The 25,104-nt window shown below is 38.0% G+C and overlaps 1 protein-coding gene across 5 annotated transcripts in view; it reads right to left on the bottom strand.

Moving 5' to 3' along the window:
- The window catches only part of ACVR1 (activin A receptor, type I), a 122,916-nt gene that overhangs the window by 42,008 nt on the left and 55,804 nt on the right, over positions 1-25,104 (bottom strand). For all 5 annotated transcript variants that reach the window (XM_012728647.1, XM_012728658.1, XM_012728653.1 and 2 more), the window contains one exon: positions 7,378-7,451. In XM_012728647.1, the coding sequence (XP_012584101.1) occupies positions 7,378-7,444 (67 nt within the window). In that variant the 5' untranslated portion in view covers positions 7,445-7,451. The remainder of the gene's footprint in view (positions 1-7,377; positions 7,452-25,104) is intronic.

The following is a 25,104-nucleotide window of genomic DNA, read 5'->3' as shown; positions in this document are numbered from 1 at the left end:
AAAGCTGTCTTTATAAGAAACCTAGAAGTGATTGTACTGCCTACTCAAGGTTGATCATAGGGAAGTCATTTAATGAGCTTGGGTCTTAGAGTTGTTTTCTCATCTGTTTAATACTTGACTCTTTGAATTTCTAAGAGTTTGCTCCATATACTACTGCTGTAGCTTCCTCACAGAAATGTATTAAATATCAGCATTTTGTAATATTCAATTTTTTAAAAATTGGATGTGGCTTTAGTTTAACAGCCCACAAGTGAAACAAACATTCCCTAGGAAGGAAAGGCTAAAGAGAAGCTTTGCCACATCTCACCTTGCCACTAACTAGCATGCCATCCTTTTGTTAGATAAGAAAACGTGATAAAAAAAAAAAAAGCAGTATTTCAAAAGTAAGCAGCTTCATCAGATTTTAGGTCCTCCTAGTACCAAAGAGCTCAGTAGATCCCATTTCTCCCCCCAAAAGTGCCTGTCATTTGATGTGTCAGTGACAAAGATTTTATTCTGTACAAAAGGAGTAAATTACAGTAATAAGAAATGAAAGCAACAATACTGAGATTTTGCTCTTATATTCGTTCACCCCTTCAAGAACTTCCTGAATCCTCAATAATGAGAAATTCAAAGAAAGACTTATTCTTTCCCCCCTTGGCAAAAAGGGGCACCTTTGTAGACCCTAACAAAAAGTCCATTGAAGTTATCCATTTCCTTCCCCCTCTTCCTATTGGGTAATTGGTCTGGAAAATCTGAGTGATAATGGCTTTGGAAACACTCAAGTCAAGTCAACCCAGGAAATAATTTAGGGCCTGTAAATCTTCTCCAGAACAGGCCTAATATTTCTTGCAACAAAATTTTCAAAAATCCATACTTTAATATAAGATCTAACCATGGCTTATGACTTCAGTAAAATGTGAGTTCCTTAGCTCTGAAATATTTCGCAAGTAGAAGGACATTTTCAGTATTATACCGTGTTCTACACATCTACAAAAACTCACAGGAGAAAGGAAAGTCAAACATGGAGATTCTGGAACAAAAATGGCCTTCTCCCAGTGGCGTAACAGCAGTATTAGAGCATGATTAGTCTTATTAATGGGAAGGAAAAGGAAGGATATATGGGTAATTAGGACTCAAGTGCTCTTCACCGAAAGAGCAAATAAAACTCTTCCTGCAGCTAGAGTTGTATATGTAATGAACACAGTAAATGAATACTGGTACGAGAGGCAAGAGATACAAAAAACACAAACCCAGGTGAGGGGATGGCTTCACTGCTCTCATCTCAGCCTCTCAGTCAGACTGGATTGAGCTGGATTCTAGCACACCCTAGACAGAATGTAAACGCAGATGCACTACACTGAGGGTATCAAAAAATGTGAAATTCTAAGGGGACTGATAATGATTAAAACCCTGGAACGGCCCTCCCTGGTGGCGCAGCGGGTTAAAGCACAGCACTGAGAATCTAAAGCCGCTTCTGCATGAGTTCGATTCCTGCCTGCCCTGGAGGTGACCACATGGCGTGGCAGACCTCTCCTGACCCGCCCGCTGCTCCCCTCAGCAGTGTACTTCGTCAATCTGCCTGTTCTGCTCCCCACTCTGTCTCTGATGAAGCCTCTCACCGCCCCTGAGCCTCTGGCCTGTACCCCAGTTCTGTATGCACAAATAAATAAATCTTTAACAAAAAAAACCCTGGAACGCCATTCCACAACGTGTAACACTCTGTGTTGACTGTGTAACTAAGAGGTCTAACTGATGCAAAAAAACATTCCCCAAAATAAGTGGTAGGTATAGTAGGCAGTATTTAAATATATTTGTTCTTTTTTAACTTCCATAGAACATGAGAAGTGTTCATCATACATTCATACTAGCCAACTACCAAAAGCATTTCAACTGTTACTATCATTTCTAATCAATATTTGTTAAAACAATGAGGACATTATTTTTTGGTCCACCAAAAAGAATACACTACCCAATAAAATATATTAGAACTAAATCTCTATGGTTTCCTCTTTATGCCCCAAGAATGCCATTTCACTTCACTGAAGCACAAGAAGGTGTGGAAATTGCTCTGTAAACATCAAGTGCAAGTCTATTGCCTTTTAAAACTGATAGGTTGAATAAGACAGTCTATGGAGCTAGTTTAAAGATTTTAGTTATCTGCCTGCCTTGTGAGTTATCTCTTTTGGTTAAGTATTTTATAATTAACATGTGCTTTATGACTAATGTTGAATATATAATAAGAGTGTAATACAACTAGGGGTGCTTGGTGGTTTAAAAAAAATACTTCCTAGTAAATATACAAAAACAAGAGTCCCTTCATAGAATAGGATATTGACAGTTAACAAGGAGTTGAGTCATGGAGGGAAGACAGGAGGGAAGCAACCACTATAATGATTAGAGCCCTCTAGGTTGTAGCATTCGCTGGATTGTGTGTGTGTGTGTGTGTGTGTGTGTGTGTGTGTGTGTGTGTGTGTGTTTTAAAAAAGCTACTGTAGGTAAAGTATGATGTGTCCTTTTCCATATTCCTGGTGGTGGCATATTAAGTAGCCACACTTTAGTGGTGATTGTTTCCACTTCAGCCAGACAAACTTGTTTCATTAGGTATTTTCACTGTGGCATTAAGAGGTCATTTGCTGGATGTTTGGGGAAGCTTAAGAGCTTAAAGAAGGAAAAAACAAGAATAGCATGGTTGCTAATAATGATCCATAAATGATTTTCCCCTTCCTCTTCCCATTCTTTCTCCACAGCACCCACCCACACATACACACACAGCAACCCCATTCACACTTTATTTCTACCTCAATTTCTCATTCACTATTTTTTTTTCCGATCAAGTCCTAGACTGATCCACCTATGATATCACATGAAATCCAAAGGAAGTGTTTACACAACTGATACTATACTTAGGGAGAGGCTGGGAATTTGGAGGGACCTTATTACACAAAATTCTTTAGATTTTTTTCAGTTTTTTTTTAAGCAATTAAGAAGAGGAAAAAGCCTAGAATTTTTCATGTTATGTTTCCATACATGGAGAAATATTCCTTGATGATTAAATAACTGTTGGCTTATCAAATATTTCCAGTCTATTTCTTCTTATTAATTCATTCAATCTAGTACCATATTTCTTTCTCTGCTGGCTAAAACACCTTCAATTCCTTTAAACTTGCCATGCAAGATTCTTATCCCATTTGCGACATTTTGGCACTAATTAAATTAATTGTTATACTGGAATGGTTTTTACTAACATTACTGAGAGAATCTAGAATCCAGACACCTAAAATGGTTTACAACATCACTATGCAATAGAAATTAAATGTGAGCCACATTTTGTAATTCTAAATTTACATAGTTGTAAAAAGAAATGGGTAAAATTCACATTTTAATGTCTTCAAAATTCAGTACATACTTTACACTTAAATAGCATAGCTCAACTTACATTAGCCACATTTCAAGTGTTCAATGGCTGTGTATGAATAGCTATTAAAAACAATGTAGATCTATAATACATATCAATGAATATAGAAAGGCAGCTGGAACAGATCAAGTATTATAAAACAAAATAGATTTCAAGTATATTAAATGATGACTTTTCCAGTGCTGGCTACATTATATGCCTCCTTGGAAACTTATCAAGTATATACATAGGATCACTCTAGCCCCTTAGTTATAAAAAGGGACCTTAGTCTCCCTGTCCATGTTGATCACAACAAAGCTGAGATTCACATGTATAAACACTAGTCTTCATGAAAAAATTCTTGTCAAATAAAGTAGGTACTGCCCAATGCATAATAAAATAGCTTGTTTAATGTTTTATAGTTCTAGAAACACATACACTAACATGCTGGGTATACTTTCACTTATTTTCCTTATCTCTTGATTATCTCTTTAAAATTCTACAGCAGATGCAGTACTAACCCCAAATAGCTTTTTGCAAATGAAGAAAAAAGGAGCAAGCAGGAATGAATGAGAGCCAGATACCAACGGCCCTGCAATGCCTAGTTTGCACACAACTAATACTTAGCCTACATCCCACAAGTTCTGACTGTCCCACTGAGCTTCAGCTATGTGGAAAATCTCTGTATAATTAAACAACCCTAATATCATACTGTTACACAAAAAATGCAAAGTACACCTTACATTGCTAAGTGTGCACTAAATTTTCCCAAAATTCAACTACTATATGAATCGAGGGACAACAGTTCTCTTTTGTTACTATTCTATAAAAATTCACTAACCAAATCAGAAAATTCAATCACTGAAGACAAGAATCACTTGAGAGTATTCAATCACCAATATACTAGTAACAATCTTTTTCAAAATCAAGAAAAATTACAAATATATGTGCTAATATGATTTTGTTTTATTCTCAGGCATACTCATGACTGATTATACTAAAAAATACATATTTGCTTAAACAATTTTATTATTAATTACAGAATTTTTATTTCTCCATTTCAGGTTGTAAGTTGTATTTAATCCTTTAAATGTTTTATACAGATAAAATTTGGCATGTATAAAAATTATACTTCAAGACAATCAGGGGTGTTACCAAATATTTTTCATGAAAAGGGGATGTTCATTTGCAAATAAGTTAATCTAGACACAGACCTTATGCCTATCACAAAAGTTAAGGCAACCTGAATCACCTATCTCCATGTAAAATACAAAACTGTAAAACTCTTATAGATGAAAATCTAAACAGCCAAGGCACAGCAGTAACTTTGTACAAATACAGTCCATGAAGGAAATAATTAATAGGCTGGACTTCATTAAGATTAAGAAATGTCTGCTCTGACAGGTCTCCAAATTTGATTAAAGTAAGCAGCAGGAGCCCTCTCTGGTGGCACAATGGGTTAAAGCACAGCACTATGAAGCTATCCTCAGCCATTGTAGCCAGAGTTCTATCCCTGGCCAGGGAGCTAACCCACATGGTGTGGCAGACCTATCCTGACCCAGCTGCTGTTCCCCTCAGCAGTGTATTTCAGTAGATCTGCCTGTTCTGCTCCCCACTCTGTCTCTGGGCAGTCCTCTCCCCATCTGCACCTGTACCCCAATTCTTGTATGCATAAAAATAAATAAATCTAAAAAAAAAAAAGTGGCCAGCAGACACATGAAAAATGTTCACAATTACTTAAAGAGAAATGCAAATCAAGAGATAATGAGATACCATGCCATACCTGTGAGAATGGTCCACACCGAAAGATCAGAAAACAACAAGCAGTAATGAGGATGTAGAAAAAAGGGACCCCTCCTGCACTGCTGGTGGAAATGTAAACTGGGCCAGAGCTTACAGAAAGCTGTATGGAGGGACTCAGAACATTCAAAATGGATCTACCATCTGACCCAGTAATTCTGCTCCCAGGAATCTATCCCAAAAATTGAACAACACTACTTTGAAAGCAAACTCGCACTTCTATGCTTACTGCAGCACTCTACTATAGCTAAACTAAGGAAATAACCTAAGTCTCTCAGAACAGATGACTGGATCAAAGAGACAGGGTACATGTACACAATAGAATATGACTCAGCGATCACATAAGATGAACTCATGCCATTTGTTCAACATGCATGGAGCCTGAAAGGATAATGCTAAGAGAAATAAGTCAAAAGGAGAAAGAAAAACAGGATGGTGTCACCAACATTTGGGATATAAAGCAATTAAATTAACAGATAAAGATGAGCTGAGAAATGAACTCTTGAAAGCTGACTATAGAATTCAAGCACCAAGAGGTGCCAGAGGAGTAATAACAAAGAGGGAAGGAACACAGTGGTCCATGATTTTGGAATATGGGTGAGTGGGTGGTGGGTGCTCTATGCTGTAATACCTGATGGGGATACCCCAATATTACCTGAATGAAAATAATTTTATATATAAATTTTAAGGACCCTCCCTGGTGGCACAATAGGTTAAAGCACAACACTATGAAGCTATTGCAGCCACTGCAGCATGAGTTGGATCCCAGCCAGGGAGGGAACACACACATGACAAGGCAGACCTCTCCTGACCCGTCCTCTGCTCCCCTCAGCAGTGTATTTCAGTCCATCTGACTGTTCTGCTCGCCACTCTGTCTCTGGTGAATCCTCTCAGCCCCTGAACCTCTGTCCTGCACCTCAGTACTTGTATGGTAAATAAGTAAATCTTTAAATAAATAATTTTTTAAAAAGTATTCTATATTATTAAATACATCAATACAAGAATAAATCTAAGTGACTACTCTATACAAGGCAATATCAAGTAAATGAAAAATCAAAGACTAGCAGAAAATATATGTAAAAAAGCATCTGATGTATTTTCCCACATCCAAAACATACAAAGAACTCTTAAAACTCAACAGTAAGAAAACAACATGATTTAAAAATGGGTTAATTATCTTTATAGAGAGAGCACCAAAGAAAATATAACATGGCGACAAAAAGGTGTTCCACATCATGATATCAGAGAAATGTAAGTAAAAATGAGATTCTACCACATATATGTTAAAATGGCCAAAATCCAGAATAATGACCACACCATATGCTAGCAAGGGGACAGAACAACAGCCTGCACATTATTGTTGGTGGGAATGCAAAGTGGTCCAGTGACAATGGAATGTACTTTTTGCTGTATGTTTAAAAACTAAACATATACTCATACATAATCCAGCAATCACAATCCTTGGTGCTGAAAACTTATGTCAACAAAAAAATCCTGCAAGCAGATGTTTACAGCAGCTTTATTCATAATTGCCAACACTAGAAAGCACCCAGGACCCTCTTCAATAGTGGAATAGTATATTGTGGTACATCTAAAAAATAGAATGCTAGTCAGCAATGAAAGAAACGAGCTATTAAGGGATTAAAAGATGTAGACTAACCTTAAAAGTATGTCAATATGTGAAAGAAGTCAAGCAGGAAAGACTTCATGATCCAATGACATGGCATTCTGGAAATGCCAAAATGATGAAAACTGTAAAATGATCAGTGATAGCTAGGGGTTGGGCTTGTATGGGTGATAGGGTAAGAAGAAAAAACAAAGGAGCTTTTAGACAGTGAAATTTTATGATACTATGATAAATACATTCCATTGCAGATCTGTTCAAACCGAATTTACAGTATCAGGAGGAAACCTCAATGTAAACCATGGGCTGTGGGTGATTCTTGTGGCAATGTAGATTTATCAATTATAAGCACATATATCACTCTGGTGAGGAATATTGAAAATGGGGAGGTTATGCATGTGTGAGCAAACATATCGGGTATTTCTGTGCCTTCTCAATTTTGCTGTGAAACCATTACCTGCCTTAAAGTTTTAAAAAGCAGTGGGGTTTATATCTGATAGGATTAAGAACAATCTTACAGTAAGTAAAATAATACATGGTACACTTACCCTACCCCAAACAGCTAAGAGCCACTTACCTTCCATACTAGGGGAAGGGAAAGCAATTATCACTAGCACAGGGAGAATCATCACTCCATCTACCATTGTACAGCTGTGGAGGGAAAAAAAAAGTGATGTAAGTAAAACAAATAATATGCCGGTGACAAATTCAATTAAGCATACCACCATTTCAAGCTGCCATCCATGGCCTTTCCTACAAATTTACCTCATATTATGTTGCATTATTTCTTAGTATCTTTAATCATATACCCTTTCCATGGAGCTATAAAAGTCCTCTTAAGGAGGTCATCAAATTTACCGCCTACTAGTGGCCACTCTAGGGCCACTTTCTGAGTTCACCCTCCTTCAAAGATCTCAACACGACCTAAAAAATTTTCAGCTAAAAAATGACCTAGTGACCTTAGGCGTAAATTCTATTATATCAAACAAAATATATGCCAATAAATAAAAAACTCTTAGAAGTATCATTCTAACATGATCTATGACTTAAATAATTTAAGTTGAGTTACTATATTTGAGTCTTACAACCATTTAAAAAGATTGGAGCTGGAGCAACCTACAACACCATGCCACCCAAAAGGGGGGAAACTGTCCTACTATTTCTATGACAAAACAATGCATCCTTATATTAACATTTAATAGAAAAGACACAAGCAAGGCAGGAACAAATTGTGTAAATTGGTAATATATGAAACTAAGATACTGGATATAAGTTTCACATTCACACAGATCTTTTCTAAAGCAAGTCCTTACTAGTGATATAGAAATGCTTCATCTTGGGCTGAGGCCCCTGACAATCAGACACTAACTCCTTCCATCACCATCTTGTCTCTGTGACTTTCAACAAGAACACACTGTTGGTTCTTTCTTCCTCAAATGCCCTGTTCCTCCCTCCCTCCACTCATCTTCTACCCAATACCCTCCCCTTCTGTCATGCATGATCTAGCTCAAAAGACAAAAACTTAGGCCCTCCCTGGTGGCGCAGCGGGTTAAAACACAGCACTGAGAATCTAAAGCCGCTTCCGCATGAGTTCGATTCCCGCCTGCCCCGGAGGTGACCACATGGTGTGGCAGACCTCTCCTGACCCGCCCTCTGCTCCCCTCAGCAGTGTACTTCGTTGATCTGCCTGTTCTGCTCCCCACTCTGTCTCTGGTGAAGCCTCTCACCATCCCTGAGCCTCTGGCTTGTACCCCAGTTCTGTATGCACAAATAAATAAATCTTAAAAGACAAAAACTTAGGCCCTCCCTGGTGGCGCAGCGGGTTAAAACACAGCACTGAGAATCTAAAGCCTCTTCCGCATGAGTTCGATCCCCGCCTGCCCCGGAGGAGACCACATGGCGTGGCAGACCTCTCCTGACCCGCCCTCTGCTCCCCTCAGCAGTGTACTTCGTTGATCTGCCTGTTCTGCTCCCCACTCTGTCTCTGGTGAAGTCTCTCACTGCCCCTGAGTCTCTGGCCTGTACCCCAGTTCTGTATGTACAAATAAATAAATCTTTAAAAAAAAAAAAAAAAAAAAAAGACAAAAACTTGGTGAAACACCTCTCCATCTGCAGTGACTTAACCCCCCACTAGTCTAACATCTCTTAGAATCAGTTACTTGTCTATGTCGGTCTCCAGAAGCCCACTTGTCTCCAGCAGGGGTCACACAAGAAAATACTTTGAAATTTGCTAAAAAATACTAAAGTTTCTATAATATACCAGTGCACTAAAGAAAGTAAGCTTTTATTTAGTCTCTATCTCAGATCCCTATGAAATTCTAGTACAAGAAGTATCTTTCAGAAAGAGTAGGAGCTACACAAAATGAAAGTGTGGACAGAGTTTGCTGATGAGTGCAGTCACATACTATAGTCCTGATGGTTCATTTAAGTGGAAATACAGGTTACAATGGCTAATTATAATGAAATGACTGTTCTCCCAGTGCTCTAAAACCATTAAAGAAATTACAGGTTGACTATGTCATTAATGAAGACACCAGAAATTAGGGAAATGGCAGTGCTTAAAACTCTATTCTCAGTGGTTCTTCATTAATGACTTTACCAGAAAAGAGCAATAAACATTCAGCTTAATGTGACATGAAACAGGCTCCCCATGTTAAATTTTTTTTAAATATTTGTAAAATAAATTTATACTTACTAACATAAACAATATTTGAATGCTTTGGGTTAGTATATTGTCAGCAATACCTTAAATATGTCATCCTTAGTCTTTTTAAAATTTCTATTATAGGTATCTTTTATAATACATATTTTCTATTTTATAGAAAATGCTTAACCAGCATATTTACTGAGGATGTATGCCCCCAAAACTTTTAAGAATGGAATATGTCACGAAAGCCTTTATAAATCTCTGGACTATCTTAAGTACTATCTTTTAACTCCAAGTCCTTCATTCATTCAACAACTCATTCAGAGCATCCTATGTATTACATATTAGAAAGGAAAAGACAGACAATCATGGTTCTTGCAAGATCTGTCTATGGTGATAATCATCAAAAAAAAAAACTGTAGAACTGAAAACTGAGGTAAGTATTATTTGGAAAGATTTAGATTACATAAAAATGCTAACAAAACAACTTCAGACTTTCTAGAGGGTAGGAAAGCTTCCATAAGAAGGTTTTATCTAAATAAAAACCTGATGATGAATAGATGGTACAAAGATGAGAATAAGAGTGATTGGGGGGTGGGGGAAAGGGGGAGAGAGAGAAAAAGAGAGAGAAACAAGAACCTTGTAGTGGAGACAGGAGAGCATTTAAGGACAGAGTAAAGTTTTCCACCTTTCATGGAGGCCCTGTGGCCAGGCAAGCATATATCCTGAGAACTTAAGACATACTTGAGAAGTGAAAGAACTGCAGATTTGAACAGAGTTAATAATGGAGAGACCCCAAGAATGCTGAAGTAGTAGGCAAGTGTCAGACCTCAGTAAGGTACAGACAGCAAGCCCTCTGCTCACCTCTCTAGATTCACTGATATCAAGGTTCTTTGTCTTAGTTCTCACTACTGGTCCCAAACCATCTCAGTCTCCCAGGCAGTCAATCAGCCACCTCCTCTCTACCTTGGGAACTTTGTATACAAAATGCTCCAGTGACTGGATCCTTCTTTACAAGCCCAACCTGGCAAATTGCTATGCATTCGTCAAGTCTTGAATTAAGTATTACTTCCTTCTAGAAGCATTACACTCTCCTAAGTCACTTCTTTAATTTTTATTCAGAGCACTTATCATAATTAATAATTACATAGTAATACCTATATGTGTTATTGAACACTCGTCTCCCTCACTAGACTGTAAACTCCATGACAGGGAAATCTATAGCCCATTGTGTTATTGATACCAGAGCCCAGTAGGTACATATCTAATGTTTGCTGAAATCCAATTTTCCCTACACTGAATTTAAGTTCTAAAAAATTAGCAACTCTCTGCACATTCCTTCCACCCAATGCACAAGCATATATAGCCAGTCCCCAAATAAAGTCATTTTGTTGAACATCATTTTAAGGTGAGAATAAAAGAATCCCAACATGAATGAAACAAGTTAACTGAGCACCTACTTTCCCTATATATCATTTCACTTAAAGTTAGTTTTCTAGAACCTACTGAGGACATTTACTAAGTACTTACTGTCTACACTGTGAAGGAATAAAAGGATTAGGACATTTGCCATCTCTGTAATGTGTTCTCTAGATTTAGTTCAGGTTGTAATAAGTAAACAGTTAACAAGCTTCAAAATTAAGAATCCTTTCACTGTTTTAAAAAATTCAAAAGACAAATATTATAATAGTTTTTCTATCCTGAAGCTATTAAAAGCTCGAGCCTCAAAATACCTTTTAGCAGATTATTGTGCAAGCAAAATTAAAGCAATAATTTAGACTCATAAGTAGAAAACAATGAGAGGAGTTATTCCTTCAAACTTATCTATTGTTTACAGATAGCTCAAAATATGCCAAAAATCTTTGAAAACTCAGCAGCACTTACTGGTTGTCATTTTTTCATTATTTGGAGAATCTCTTGACCAGTTAACTGAGCTATAGAAAATGGTGTCCCAAGTAGAAAAGTGAAAGTGTAGAAAAGAGAATGTTCTGGAATAAAATGTTCTGGTCCTATTTTAATTATGAAGAACATCAATAGTCTAACGCCCCAACTTGAAGTCCAAAGGATCCATTTGTAATTTTAAAATTTTCTAAAAAGAAAATATTGTCACTAAAAGTAAATTTGAAACTCCCCTGCTGTCTAGTATTTTGGCGAATGAGTTTTAGATGTGGGCTGGCAACAAAAGGGGAATTGTTGTGAAAAAAGAATAGCAATAATTTAATTCTTTAGGGATGCCTTCATCTAATGATTTTCAACTTGATCTCCAAATATTCTCAGTCTCTTAAACATTAGTGAGGAGCCTAAGGAGCTTGTCCATGTGGGCCATATCTATCAATATCTACTCTAGAATTAAAATGGAGAATTTCTTAAATATTATATCTTTTTATGTGGTACATATACACAATGGAATATTACTCAGCAACCAAAAAAAAAGAAACACATGTCTTTTGCAGCAACATGGATGGAGCTGGAGAAGATCATGCTTAGTGAGATAAGCCAGAAAGAAAAGGAAAAATGCTGGATGGTTTCTTTTATAGGAGGACTATAACAGAACAGGCAAGAAAATGATAATGATGAACACCTATATCCCAGAGACATTTTGTGGGGGTGGAGTGGGGAATGGAATCAAAAACTGTCGGGGAAGGGCAATGCACTAGACTATGGAGATGGCACATGGGTGATTTGGTGATGGGAAACCCACCAGAACTGCAACTGAGATGGAAAAATGCACAAAATGATGTAAAAATAAACTATCATAAAATTTTAAAAATAAATTTAAAAAAATTTAAAAGATAAAAAATTACATCTTTTAAAAATAATTATAATATCCTTATTTTTATAAATAAAATAATGTAAAAATGTATTTTCTTTTTCTAAAACCACAGAAAAGTGGCAGTGTTTTGGATTTTTGTAGATCTCTAGTGTTTGAGTTAACAAAGCAACTGCATTCAGTATGCTTTATTTAAGATGCTGTATTGGTTGAAGTAAATATTAAATACCCAGTTTCACATATCTTCATGTCATTAGAAGAAGCCCCCAAGAAAGCTTTGGAAATTCAAGAAGACCATGGACCATACTGAGAACCACAATCTTATTCCTTAAATGATCATCCCCTCTACCAAATTAAACCAGTTAATAAGACGGGTACCAGTTATTTTAGGCAAGTTATCTACCCAATGCCTAACAAAAATATGAAGGTTCCCAGAGTCAGAAATCTCATTAACCTCTCAGACATTAAGGATTTTTTTTTTAATGTAGGAATTACCTTTTCTGTTCACACTATTTTTTAAATAAGACAATTTGTGATAAGAAGGTATTCAACTGCTCATCTCCTTCAAGCTCAACCAACTCTGTACTCAAGCTGCCAAAATTTCTAAATGAAAATCAGAAGCTTCTGGGTTCAGAGTATTCATTTTTTGTCTCCAGTACATACCACTTCCTTTCTCTTCTTGTTTAAGGGCCTCTAATCCAGTAAGTGATCTCAGTACCTCACGCCAAGGAAAACAGCTATTCAGAAAAAGGGTAAGGACATACCCCTTCCAATATGAAACCCTTTTTAAATCAATACATCTCTTACAATATCTCAGGCCTATCCTCCTAAAAGAACATTCCCACAACATTCTACTATAGCAGGCACATCACCAGGGCAGAGTGGAACCACTTTCCAAATCCCATGGGTAATTTTTAAATTCCATTTATAGCTCAGACTGATATTCAGTGAAGAAGCTAGTATTTAGCTCAATTTCTTACATGTGTGGGCTTGAGACCAAGCTTGGCACTTCTTTTGCTCATCACATTTTTACAGCTGGATAAAGTCACAGATACACTGCAATACATTACCCCCAAAAATAAAAATCACAAAGCATTTTGATATCAGGAATATATAATACTCTTGTGTTCAACTTTTGGATCTCATAGACTAATCTAGTTGATAGCCCATTATAAGAACAAAAACTAAACGCAGACTAATGAATAGCATACAATTTTGTTATCCATTTTACAGAGAAAGAGGAAAGTTGCCTTAAAAGACTCTTCCCCATCAGAAAGTTCTACAAAATGTTTGTCTGGCCCGGTGGCCCATGTATTGAGTGCCTATTCATTCCACAGGGACATTCTTGATACTCGGGATTCCCAAGTCAACTTGTAACAATCTCCAAGATAGGTAGAATCTTGAAGAACAGATGGTACATGACCCTCTCTATCTGGAATGATTTTTTACACCATCTACAGGAAGTAACTCACCCACCCTGCTGAGTGCTGTCACTGCTATTTCAACAGTTCTTTTTATTTTATCTTTTTATCCAGGCCCTCTCTCCCATAAGAAAAAATAAAATTCTCATTCATATGAAAAACAGAAGCAAAGCAGAAAGAGTAATTCTGTTTTTCTCTTTATTATCAGTCCTACAACATGGTCACCCTAGTGGTGGTGCCTGAGTGCTTTGGGATCATACACAGTATCTCTACCCAGACATTCTAAAATAAAAAGTCACATTAATTCCATCTTACAGATAAAAAATTTGCTTTAAGAACACAAGATAAAAGCTAAAATCATCTGACCTGAGTTGGAGACATAGCCATCATTTAACAATCATCATTTAATAATCCATGACATTTTATCCAAGCTCAAACCATCTTGATTTTCCTCTTAGAAAACAATCTTTACTCTTGGTTACTTGAGTCTTCTTTCTATTTCTCTAACCTCAAAATTGGTTTCATATACAGTATGAGCTTGAATGTCTCCCCATCCTCTCCCCTCTCCACCCTGAGAAAAGACTTTTATGTAAAACAAAACACAAGCTGCCTACAGCACATCAAGGAGTTGCTATCTTTCATCTCCCACCCCCACTTTTCCATTTCTTGTAACTCACATCTCAAAATAAAAACACAAATTGGTGTAAGTCCCTGGGGATGAGGTTAGACAAATTCTAGTCATAAAACTTTGAGGAAAGATACTTACAACATCCACTTCCAAGTGGGACAAAAATCAGTCATGTGACAATTATCTCTTCTACGCTCATTAGGAGAGAGATAACCTAACAGCAGCTTGTTTCAAACTACCTGGTCCTTGCAAGGTTGAAAAGAGACACAAGACTGTAAGTGATAGCAGCAAAGAAAAGCTAAACCAAAGCCATCATACCATATAAATTAAGTCAGGGTCTTTTCTCTGGTTCACAAATGACCTGTGAAATATTTTTAACATCACACTCTGTCTGAACTGGCAATGTGCAGGTTGCCAGGGCTTGGTTTTATATAGACTTCACTGCTGCTGGAGGGTTTCTGATGGGGTGTTCCTTTCAGAATATTAGCATGTAATTTGATCTTTCTCGATAGATGAATACAAATAGCTTCTTGGACAAGTCCTACAGAACTGAAACCCAGCCCCTGGATCAGTTCATCCTGTAGTTAGAGGAAATAATTACAGATTATTTCAGCAAAGAAAGGGTTTTGACTGAAAGAGTTACATTATAGACGTTCCAGCTGTGACAGTTGGACCCAAGCAAGATGTTGTTTGGAAAAGAACAATGAAAACTACAAGAAGATAGGGGTGGATACAGAACAGGTTTAATTGAATAAAAGTAAGGAAAAAGGTTTAAGTTAGGCTATCCTGTAAGAACAAAAAAAGCCCAGTAAATTTATTTTAATTGTATACAAAATGAATTGGACTTTGCTTTATCCCAAGCAGACATACAGATAATAACTAAGATAAACTTCTGAGATTTCAATTTTAATCATCTACTACCTATACTAGCTTTTATTTTGCTACCCTTGACTACATTTTCCTTCATTTTCTACTTCATTCCCTCTGTATCAAATAGCCGTGGCTCTTCTGTTTTGTTTCAACTGATAGAACACCATCACCTCCCAGCTGTTTTGTGATATTTTGCTGGGCAGCTCAGAGTTCACCCATCTCCCTCCAGTTTACAAACTGGAACTAAAACAGGCTTCTTACCTAGGAGTATTTAAGATTCTGTGGTTCTCTACCTGCCACACACCAAAAAAACAAAAACAAACCGAAAGCCCTCATATATATGATAAGAGTTCAAAGTCCCACTTCCTCCCAAAGTCCTCAGTTAGATGTGTTGGGGTACAAGGGAAAATTCCCTCATCCCATCTGGGTTCTCCTGAGGTGGGGCACACAAACAACTTACCATCAGAGAGGTCAGAAAGAGAAAAGGCCAAAAATTACTAACATAGATGAGTAAATTTTACAAAGTTGTAAATTCTCAAATAACAATGGAGCAGACCAAAGTTACTCAGCCTGCATGTCATGTGAGAGGGGGTTATCTCATTCTTATACTGAGAATAAAGATGAGATTCTCAGATGGAGAACCCACAATTAGAAAAGCAACCCCCACCACCACCCAAATACATTCTTCTAAGGCATAAAGGAAGTAGTGATTGCTTGTCCCATTAAGGAAATCTGAAGGACAATGGAGTTTCTCCTCAGCCTCCTTGGCCTTCACTGGACAAAGTAATCTCAGTCACTAAGTAATAATAACAGACCCTAAGTTTACAGAGCCTTGACTGGTCGTAGTTCCCAGATAAAGGTGGCAGGCAAGCAGCCATTCTGGGCACAGTGAGAAAATCCTGCCTGGTCCTTTTGGAAAGGTCAGCACCAGAGATACTCTGGCTCATTTCTAACTATGCCTGAAGTTTCCTCTTTAACCAAATGGCAGTTCTTTCGATCCATCCCTTCACTAGACACATGGTGTGGTGGGATCCTGTCATCTGACACAACTATCTCAATTACAAGGCTAACATGATTAAGCTATAATTATTTGTGAAGGGAGGTGGTGGGGAGTCGGGGAGGGTGAATAAAATGAAAAGGATATCACAGAATCCATGAGGTATAGATCTTACCCTCCCTCAAAAATTACATTTCTGTGGAAGTCAGAAAAACGTTCATTATACAATAGTCTGACAGTCTTTCTCCCTATCAACACTTAACTCAGATGTCGAATCCCATTCTAGCCTTAGACCTTCCTGTCCTCACCTCTATATTGCACTGCCCTATCATATCTTCTTTATAATGTTTAATACTGTGTGAAAGTTGTCATTTATTAGTATGACTGTTATGTTTCCCCTCTTTCCCCTTGTCCACACACGAAAATACCAGCAGTGTGAGAATAAGACCTTGGTCTAGACAGTGGGTATAGCACCATGCCTGGCATGTACTAGGCACTCAATATAAATTCATACACATTAATTTTTAACTTCTTCTGTGCCACACTTGGATTCAGGAAGGGAAAGGAAGGTGAAATTTAAGGAATTTTATAGCCTGGCAAGGAAATAACCAGGGGTGTGGAGTGCTCTACATCCTCTATTTAATATAGTGGCAACTGGGTATTTGAGATAAATTAAAAGGTATCATTTGTAACTTGGATTTCAGTTTTCAGGGGTGTCATCCAAAAGAAGCAGTCAAACAAAAAGATGGCTGGCAGACTCCGGGTATACCAGACAACTCCCTGGTGGACAATATCCCACTTGGAAAGGACTGTTTGGATCTCTAGTTGCAGACACCAGCTGATCTGCCCAGAGCCATCCCCAGTGACCTCAGACAGCTTCTGTAACTTGAAAATACAACTCCAAGTCAGAAATTGAGGTATATCCTTTCTTTCCCCCCACCCCCAAGTCTTTTAACAGTTACTGATGCTGTTTAGACAGCCATACTTCCATGCCTATTAATAACCTTCAGAAAGAACCCTGAGGAAGTGTCAAGAGAAAAATAGATCTGGCTGATGGAAGCCAAAGACTCAATCAGAGGTTACAGTGAACAATTAATGCATTTGAAGAAAGAAATTTGCAACACCTTCTGTATCATAGTCATGTGTTCAGGAGGCTTAACACAAAATACTTAACCAGTGACTTCAGAGAATGTAGCCTCAGTAATACTGGTCTTCACAGAAGGAACTCCTTTATTTTTTTTTCCCCCAATTTTTTTTTTCTTTTAAATATCATTTTGTGCCCTTTTCCATCTCTATGGGCTTCCCATCACCAAATCACCTGTGTGCCATCACCAGAGTCCAGTACACTCCCCCCCACCCCCCATTTTTTATCCCATTTGCCACTCCAACCCCATAAAATGCTATCTCTGGTATATAACTGTTCATTATTATTATTATTATTTTTCTCCCCTGGTCCTTTATAATCCTGCTATGAGTGAAACCGTCTGGTATTTTTCCTTTTCTTTCTAGCTTATTTCACTAAGCATGATCCCAGAAGAAACTCTTTTAAAGAACCTTTATCTATTTAAATAGACTAGCACCAGCTACTCTGTCTGCATACCACAATTCTAGAGAATTCTGCCTTCAAGGCTGATTATCGTTGTATCTTTATTATAGAGTTTCTCCTGGTGACACCTTAAGTAGCAACCAAATCAATCTACTCTGAAATAATGCACTAACTAATTAACATTAATCTTTAAAAAGAGTTTCTTAGTGGTCCTTCTCCTCTCCCCTCCCCTGACTAGAATGTGATTAATGGAACTCTCTCACAACTTAGCCTGAAATATGCTTTTGCCAGTCGAGCAGCTACAGCAGAATCAGATAATTGTGGTATGACTCAACAAACGCACAGCTGTTCATTTAAATATATCCATCAAAAGTATAAATATGATCATGAGAAAGAAAGGAAGGCGTGTACACAGGTTCAGTGCACAAGTAGAAAGAGTTGGCATCTAAGTAACCACAACAGAAAACAAGGAGGAGGTGGGAGGGTAGGCAGGAAGAGAGATTCTGCAAACCAGGTAAAAAGAAGCCCCCAAACTGATGTCACTCAAAGTCCACCCACACAACTAAAATACTCACTGACCTAAATAGGAAAACAATGTCAAGTTCCAAGTAAAAATAAATGTGCTTTACTAATTGGGAAGAAAAGGAATGATGCTCCCAAGGACAAGAAAGGTAGAAAGTCTATACAGGATAGACTTCTACTATTGAAAACAAAACAAAGCCAAGACCCTGAGGCAGAGGACAACCCTCATGCTCTCTCCTCAACCTTTGAAGCCTATGATTCTGAAACCCTGAAAACATGGGAGTCCCTCCAATCATGTGAGAACACCACTGTGTACTATGCAACCCCTTTTGGAGGTTCGATACTGATATGAGTGCCATTTGAAGGAAACCAAGAAGGAGAAACCACCACATGAAGAGAAACTGGGAAGTTCACATAGAGATATTGAGAAGACGTGTGTGCCTCTCCTCTGCTGATATTTAATTTAAAGTGCTAACAAATAAGAACATATTACACATAACCACCAAGCTCTCCTTAAACCATCAAAAATCAAGTTCTTCCCCTAAAATAACCTCTCTGGTGATGAGAGTCTAGTTCAACTTGGCCATATGACTTACTCATTTGTACTCATTCGTGTTCTTCCCATTTATAGGCAAATCTCATATTATCATAAACAAAAACTATAACAACTAGCCTCAACTCAAAGTCCTCCCTCTCTCTGCTCTCTTTTATCAGAAAATTTTCCAGAAAGAACAGTGTACCCAGCTTCCTCCACATCCTCCCTCTCCATCCAACCCTCAGCCTGAGGTGTTCTACTCCAACTGTTCCCTGGAACACCTCATTGCAACTCTTTTTAGACCTCACCTTCTTCAGATTCTAGATTCATAAGAGTTTCTTAGAAACAGGGATTCTCAAACCTCACCCTCAGACTCTGATTCAACTGACCTGAGAAACAGCTTATAATCCCTCCTCCCCCAATTCGGGTGATGGTGAGAAGGTCCTGAGTGGGGTCCCAAGTCATCTCAGCACAGCAGGAAGTATCCCGTCTCTCCTGGGCTCTTCCCAACTGGGACTCAAGACTTACATGCCCTCTAATGTCTTTACTTATATGGATTGGTTCTTCATTTCCTTGGATGGAGCTTTCCCCTCTGCTACTCCTCCCCTGAAATCTTGGTTTCTCTCAAGGAGCACATCTCAGATACTTCAGCATCACTGGCCAAACCACCAAGAATGGAAACACCTATTCTTTAGTTATTCCCCCTTCCTGTCTTTTACTGTCCTTACCACCATCTTTCTCATTCAACTTATTCTATAATATGTCCTGTCTTTACAGTTTATAAATGTTTTAAAAATTTTTTATTACAGCTAATTCAAGTTACAGAGAAACAAAGAGGAAAAATAACTAACCCCAATCTTGACCACCCAGTTTCAAAAATAAGCAGCCCCTTGCCTGGTGGCACAGGGATTGAATTTCAGCACTATGAAGCAACCTGCAGCCACTGCAGCATAAATCTGATTCCCAGTCAGGGAGCTGACCGGCATGGCACAGCAGACCTCTCCTGACCTGCCTACTGCTCCCCTCAGCAGTGTATTTTAGTCAGTCCGCCTGTTCTACTCCCCACCCTGTCTCTGGTGGGCCCTCACCCCCACACCTCTGGCCTACACACCAGCTCTTATATACATAAATCAATAACCATTTTAAGATAAGCAACATCCTATCATCTAGCTTTAAAAATAAGCAATCTTATTTCCTCAACACTGCCCATTTTCTTCTTGATATGTTAATGAGACTCCCAGATGTCATTTCACTTCATTCACAAATTCTCAAACAGATGAGGAGTTTTTCTAAATTTAACTACAAAACTAGTATCTCACCTAACAAAATTAAAGGTATTCCTCTTGCAATATCATCTAAAAGTTCGTCGGTGCTTAAATTCTCAACAACTACAAGCATTCCCCCTACCACACTCTCCCTGAACAAAAATTACGGGAAGAATGTAATAGCATATGCCAAAGATGTCCTTATTACTTTTCAGTTATCACAACTTAGAGGCACAGCACTAGGACTGTGGCAAAACTGAGAATCCTTTGTGTCTCATGTGGAAAAGAAAATGAGTAGTAGCAGCATATTCTAATTCTATCGCTCCTCTTACTGTCCCAGAGAACCAGAAATTTTTGTGTGGAATAAAGGTGATATAGATATAATATAGAAAAGGTTAAGTAAGAAACTTAGAAATGAATCTGAATTAGAAATAGTAATATGGGCCCTCCCTGGTGGCGCAGTGGGTTAAAGCACTGCACTGAGAATCTAGAGCCGTTTTAGCATGAGTTCGATTCCTGCCTGCCCTGGAGGTGACCACATGGTGTGGCAGACCTCTCCTGACCCACCCGCTGCTCCCCTCAGCAGTGTACTTCATCGATCTGCCTGTTCTGTTCCCCACTCTGTACCTGGTGAAGACTCTCACCGCCCCTGAGCCTCTGGCCTGTACCCCAGTTCTGTATGCACAAATAAATCTTTTTTAAAAAAAAAGAAAGAAAGAAATAGTAATATGAACTTATCAAGTATTTCCTATACATTTTTCCTCTGGCCCCTAAAAAAGGCCTGGTAACAGTGACCACCCAAGAGGTATGAGCATTCTGGGTATCCAGATTTGGTGTCAAAATACCATTTCCTGGCCCTCCCTGGTGGCGCAGCGGGTTAAAGCACAGCACTAAGAAGCTAAAGCCACTTCCACATGAGCTCGATTCCCGCCTGCCACGGAGGAGATCCACGTGGTGCGGCAGACCTCTCTAAACCCACCTGCTGCTCCCCTCAGCAGTGTACTTCGTTGATCTGCCTGTTCTGTTTCCCACTCTGTCTCTGGTGAAGCCTCTCGCCGCCCCTGAGCCTCTGGCCTGTACCCCAGTTCTGTATGCACAAAATAAATAAATCTTAAAAAAAAAAATGCCATTTCCTACTAGAGAAAAAGAACAAGTTGAACTGAAGTAAACCATGAGAAGGTAAAAGTCACCAGGGAAATGAGAGGGGGATAGCCATGTCCTTCAATACAAACTGTATAAAAAGAAACTGCTGCTGGAAGGGAACTTAAAAGACAAAGAGGGGGCATTCCTGGTGATTTAAGGGGGCGAGTCACAGCACTATTAACTATCCACAGCCACTGCAGCCACACGTTTGATTCGGTGTCCAGCCAGGGAGCTAGCTACCCACATGGTGCAGCATTCTCTCATGTCCTGCCCACTCCCCTCAGCAGATTATTTCAGTGGATCCACCTGTTCTGCTCCCCATTCTGTCTCTGATGAAACCTCTCAACCCCCCCCAACCTCTGGCCTATACCCCAATTCTTGTATGCGTAAACTAAAAAAGAAAAAAAAAAGATGTGCAAGACTAAACTATCATAGCTAGAAATGCACACGTAAGTAATAAAACCATAAAAAGTGAGGAAAGTGGCTAACTTGGGAAGGAGGGGCTATGACAGGTATGGAACAGGCCAAGGGATTCTAGGGAGGCAGGTTTATATCTTAACCTGTGTAGAGATCACAATAAATATTCCCCTTCTAGTAATTAGCAAAGCTCTGCATGCTTTGTATGTATCCATTCTATTTTCTAATGACAAAAGCACAAAGTGTGTTGTCCAAAAAAAGTATGACCAATACACACACACTAACATAGCACTATTGTGTATCATGTGAGTATACAAAAATATGCCCAATTTTATGTTACAAATGAGTTTTTGTGATAAAAACTCATCAGCTATTTTTAATCTTAAGTAGAAAAACATTTTATTTTTCAAGGCCTAAGTGTATTAATTTTTGTTAATAATAGGGCTTTTTACATCATTGTGTGCCTTTTTCCATCTCAGTTGTAATCCCCGTGGGCTTTCCATCACCAAATCACCTGTGTGCCATCACCATAGTCCAGTGCACTCCCCCCCACCCCCCGCCAATTTTTGATCCCATTCCCCACTCCAACCCTGTAAAATGTCTCTGGTATATAGTTCTTTTATTCCCCACCCCCCTCCCCTGGTCCTTTATACTCCTACTATGAGTGAAACCATCAGTATTTTTTCTTTTCTTTCTGGCTTATTTCACTAAGCATGATCCCTTCCAGCTCCATCTATGTTGCTGCAAAAGGCATGTGTTTATCCTTTTTGATTGCCAATATAATATTCCAATGTGTGTGTGTACCACATCTTTTTAATCCACTCATCTACTTTTGGGCATTTGTGCTGATTCCATGTCTTTCCTACTGTAAATAAAGCAGCAATAAACATGGGGTGCAGGTGTCTTTTTGAATCAGTGTTTTTGTGTCTTTTGGTTAGATACCTACAAGTGGGATTGGAAAATCGAAGTCCATTTTTATCAATTTGAGAAGTCTCCAAACAGTTTTCTATAGGGGTTGTACTAGTTTGCATTCCCACCAGCAGTGCAGGAGAGTTCCTTTTTCTCCACATCCTTGCCAACCAAATGTATTAATTTTTTTTTTCAAATGTATTAATTTTTAATAGAAAAATTAGTATCCATTGCCTAGTCATAATCAGAAATCAAGTATAAAAATTTAAAAAACTGGCCCCTCCCTGGTGGCGCAGCAGGTTAAAGCACAGAACTAAAAATAAAATATATGTTATGACAAGTTTCTCCTTCCTTACTTCAGTTATATGTTTCAGGGGGTCAAAGATACAGAAAGATTATAACGCCAAAGTATTTCCCCAACACTGTGCAACATTATCATTAAACAAACAAAATTATCATACATATGTGAACCCTCTCTAACAAGGCTTATCTAAACATTTATCACAATCAAAATGATATTAATAGGTTTTCATCTTAAGCTGGAGTGTCAGCTAGGTTTTAAAGTCACACAGCTTTTTTAAAAAACACAAATATGAAAACCCTATAAAATGAAACATCAAAAGCAAGGAACAAGTCCTACCAAAGGGTTAAACATATTAAAGCTTCACTTTATAGCTTAAAAAAATGCTGTAATCCAACATGGATGGAGCTGGAAGGGATCATGCTTAGTGAAATAAGCCAGAGAGAAAAGGAAAAATACCGGATGGTTTCACTCATAGCAGGAGTATAAAGGACCAGGAGAGAAAATAATAATGATAATGAATAATTACATACCAGAGACATTTTACAGGGGTGGAATAGAGAATGGAATAGAGAATGGGATCAAAAAATGGGAGGGAGAGGGGAGTGCACTGGACTATGGTGATAACACACATGTAAACTGGTGGTGGAAGCCCACAAGGATTACAACTGAGATGGGAAAAGGCAAAAAGGGATGTAAAAATAAACTATGATATTATTTAAAAAAAAAACAAGCTGTAATCCTGGTATTCACAAAGGCAGAAATCAACTAAACGAGATGGTCACCAAAATGGATCTGGGAGTTCATAATACAAAAAAAAAAAAAAAAAAAAAAAAAAAAATCAAAAGGAGAACTTCTGGAACTCTTTAATAAAACTGGAATGACTAGTCAATGTAGCAGAGGCTACTCATTCCCCACCTAAATCCCTTCTCTTTTTCTTAGTGTCTGATTAGCAGCACAGACTTCACTGCTCAGCCTCACTGGCAACTATGCAATGGGGTGTTCCCACATGATTAAGTCCTCACCTAAGGAAATAGAAGCAACTTCCCATCACTTCACCTCCACACCAAGGAGATCCAGATACAGCAGCAACCCAGAGCTCACCATGCAAGATACCACAGGGACGATGACTAGAGCAACTGGAGAGAAACAGCCCAAGTCCTTAATGACTCCTGGATGTGGCTGTTCTGCTCACCTTGGCAGGTGACCAGAGTAGGGAAAAATCAGCTTCTATGTTCTTAGTATGTTCATAGTATTCATTGCTCCCTTGGTAGTTTATGACACTCAGTCTTACTCTAATTGAGAGAGTCCCTACAAAAACTAAGTTGGATTCATACCTAACATTCCCAATGAATCAAATATTTAAATCTGAAAAAGAACCATGTGACACTCTAGGAACCATGAGCTAGGAATGAGAAAGGTCTTGGGAGTATGATACAAAACTTTGAAGCCACCAACGGTTAAAAAAAAAAAAAAAAAAGAAAGAAAGAAAGAAAAAAAAAGCCCAATTAAAGATTGATCTCTGTAAGTCTATTTGTACATCTGTTTTCGAATGTCTCTTCCACTAGAACAAAAGTTCTCTGAATTAAGAACTCGGACCTTCACTAGGATACAGCCTGCCTCCATGAACAAGTGCCTAATAGACACTGAATAAATGCTTATTAAATGAATAAACTGGTAAATTTAACTACACAAAATTAAAGAATCCACCCAGAAAAATAATTATTCTTATACAAATATCAACAGGGGAAAATATAGATACCACATATCACAAGAAGGAAAAATGTTTGTGAAGCGGGGCTTATTCTGTTAATGCATTAACAAGCATTTATGAATTGTTAATAGAAAGGTAAATAACCTGGTGGGAAGCCCATGGGAATTACAACTGAGATGAAAAAAGGCATAAAATGAAGAACAATGTAAAAAAAATTAAAAACATAATGATAAAAAATTTAGAAAACAATTTCATGATCAGAAAAATAAAGATTGTAACAGGAAAAAAAAACAACCTCCTTTAGTTAACTGAAATTGTTAGAAATTAACTAATGACCTTATTCTTTTGTTAAGAAAAAATAATTATGCATTCTCTCTGTGTATAGAACTTAACCTAGGTAAACCAAGGCCAAAACTCTAAGGTGGGGGGGCCAGTCAGAGAAATCTGTAATCTACTGGGTTCCTTCACCCAGTCTGCAGTTTGACTTCCAAGAACTTTAGTAAATTCCTCTTTAACTAAACTTAAAAAAAAAAAAAAAGTAAATGACCTAATGGGAAAATAGATAAAGGACATAAATAAACAGGAACTACAAATAGCTTTTAACCTTAGGAAAAGGTTC

Source organism: Condylura cristata, unplaced genomic scaffold, assembly GCF_000260355.1.
Source record: "Condylura cristata isolate star-nosed mole 26May11 unplaced genomic scaffold, ConCri1.0 scaffold00002, whole genome shotgun sequence".
NCBI classification, from domain to species: Eukaryota; Metazoa; Chordata; class Mammalia; order Eulipotyphla; family Talpidae; genus Condylura; species Condylura cristata.
The sequence above is the reverse complement of the archived record's forward strand: the minus strand, read 5'-3'. Positions and strand labels throughout refer to the sequence as shown.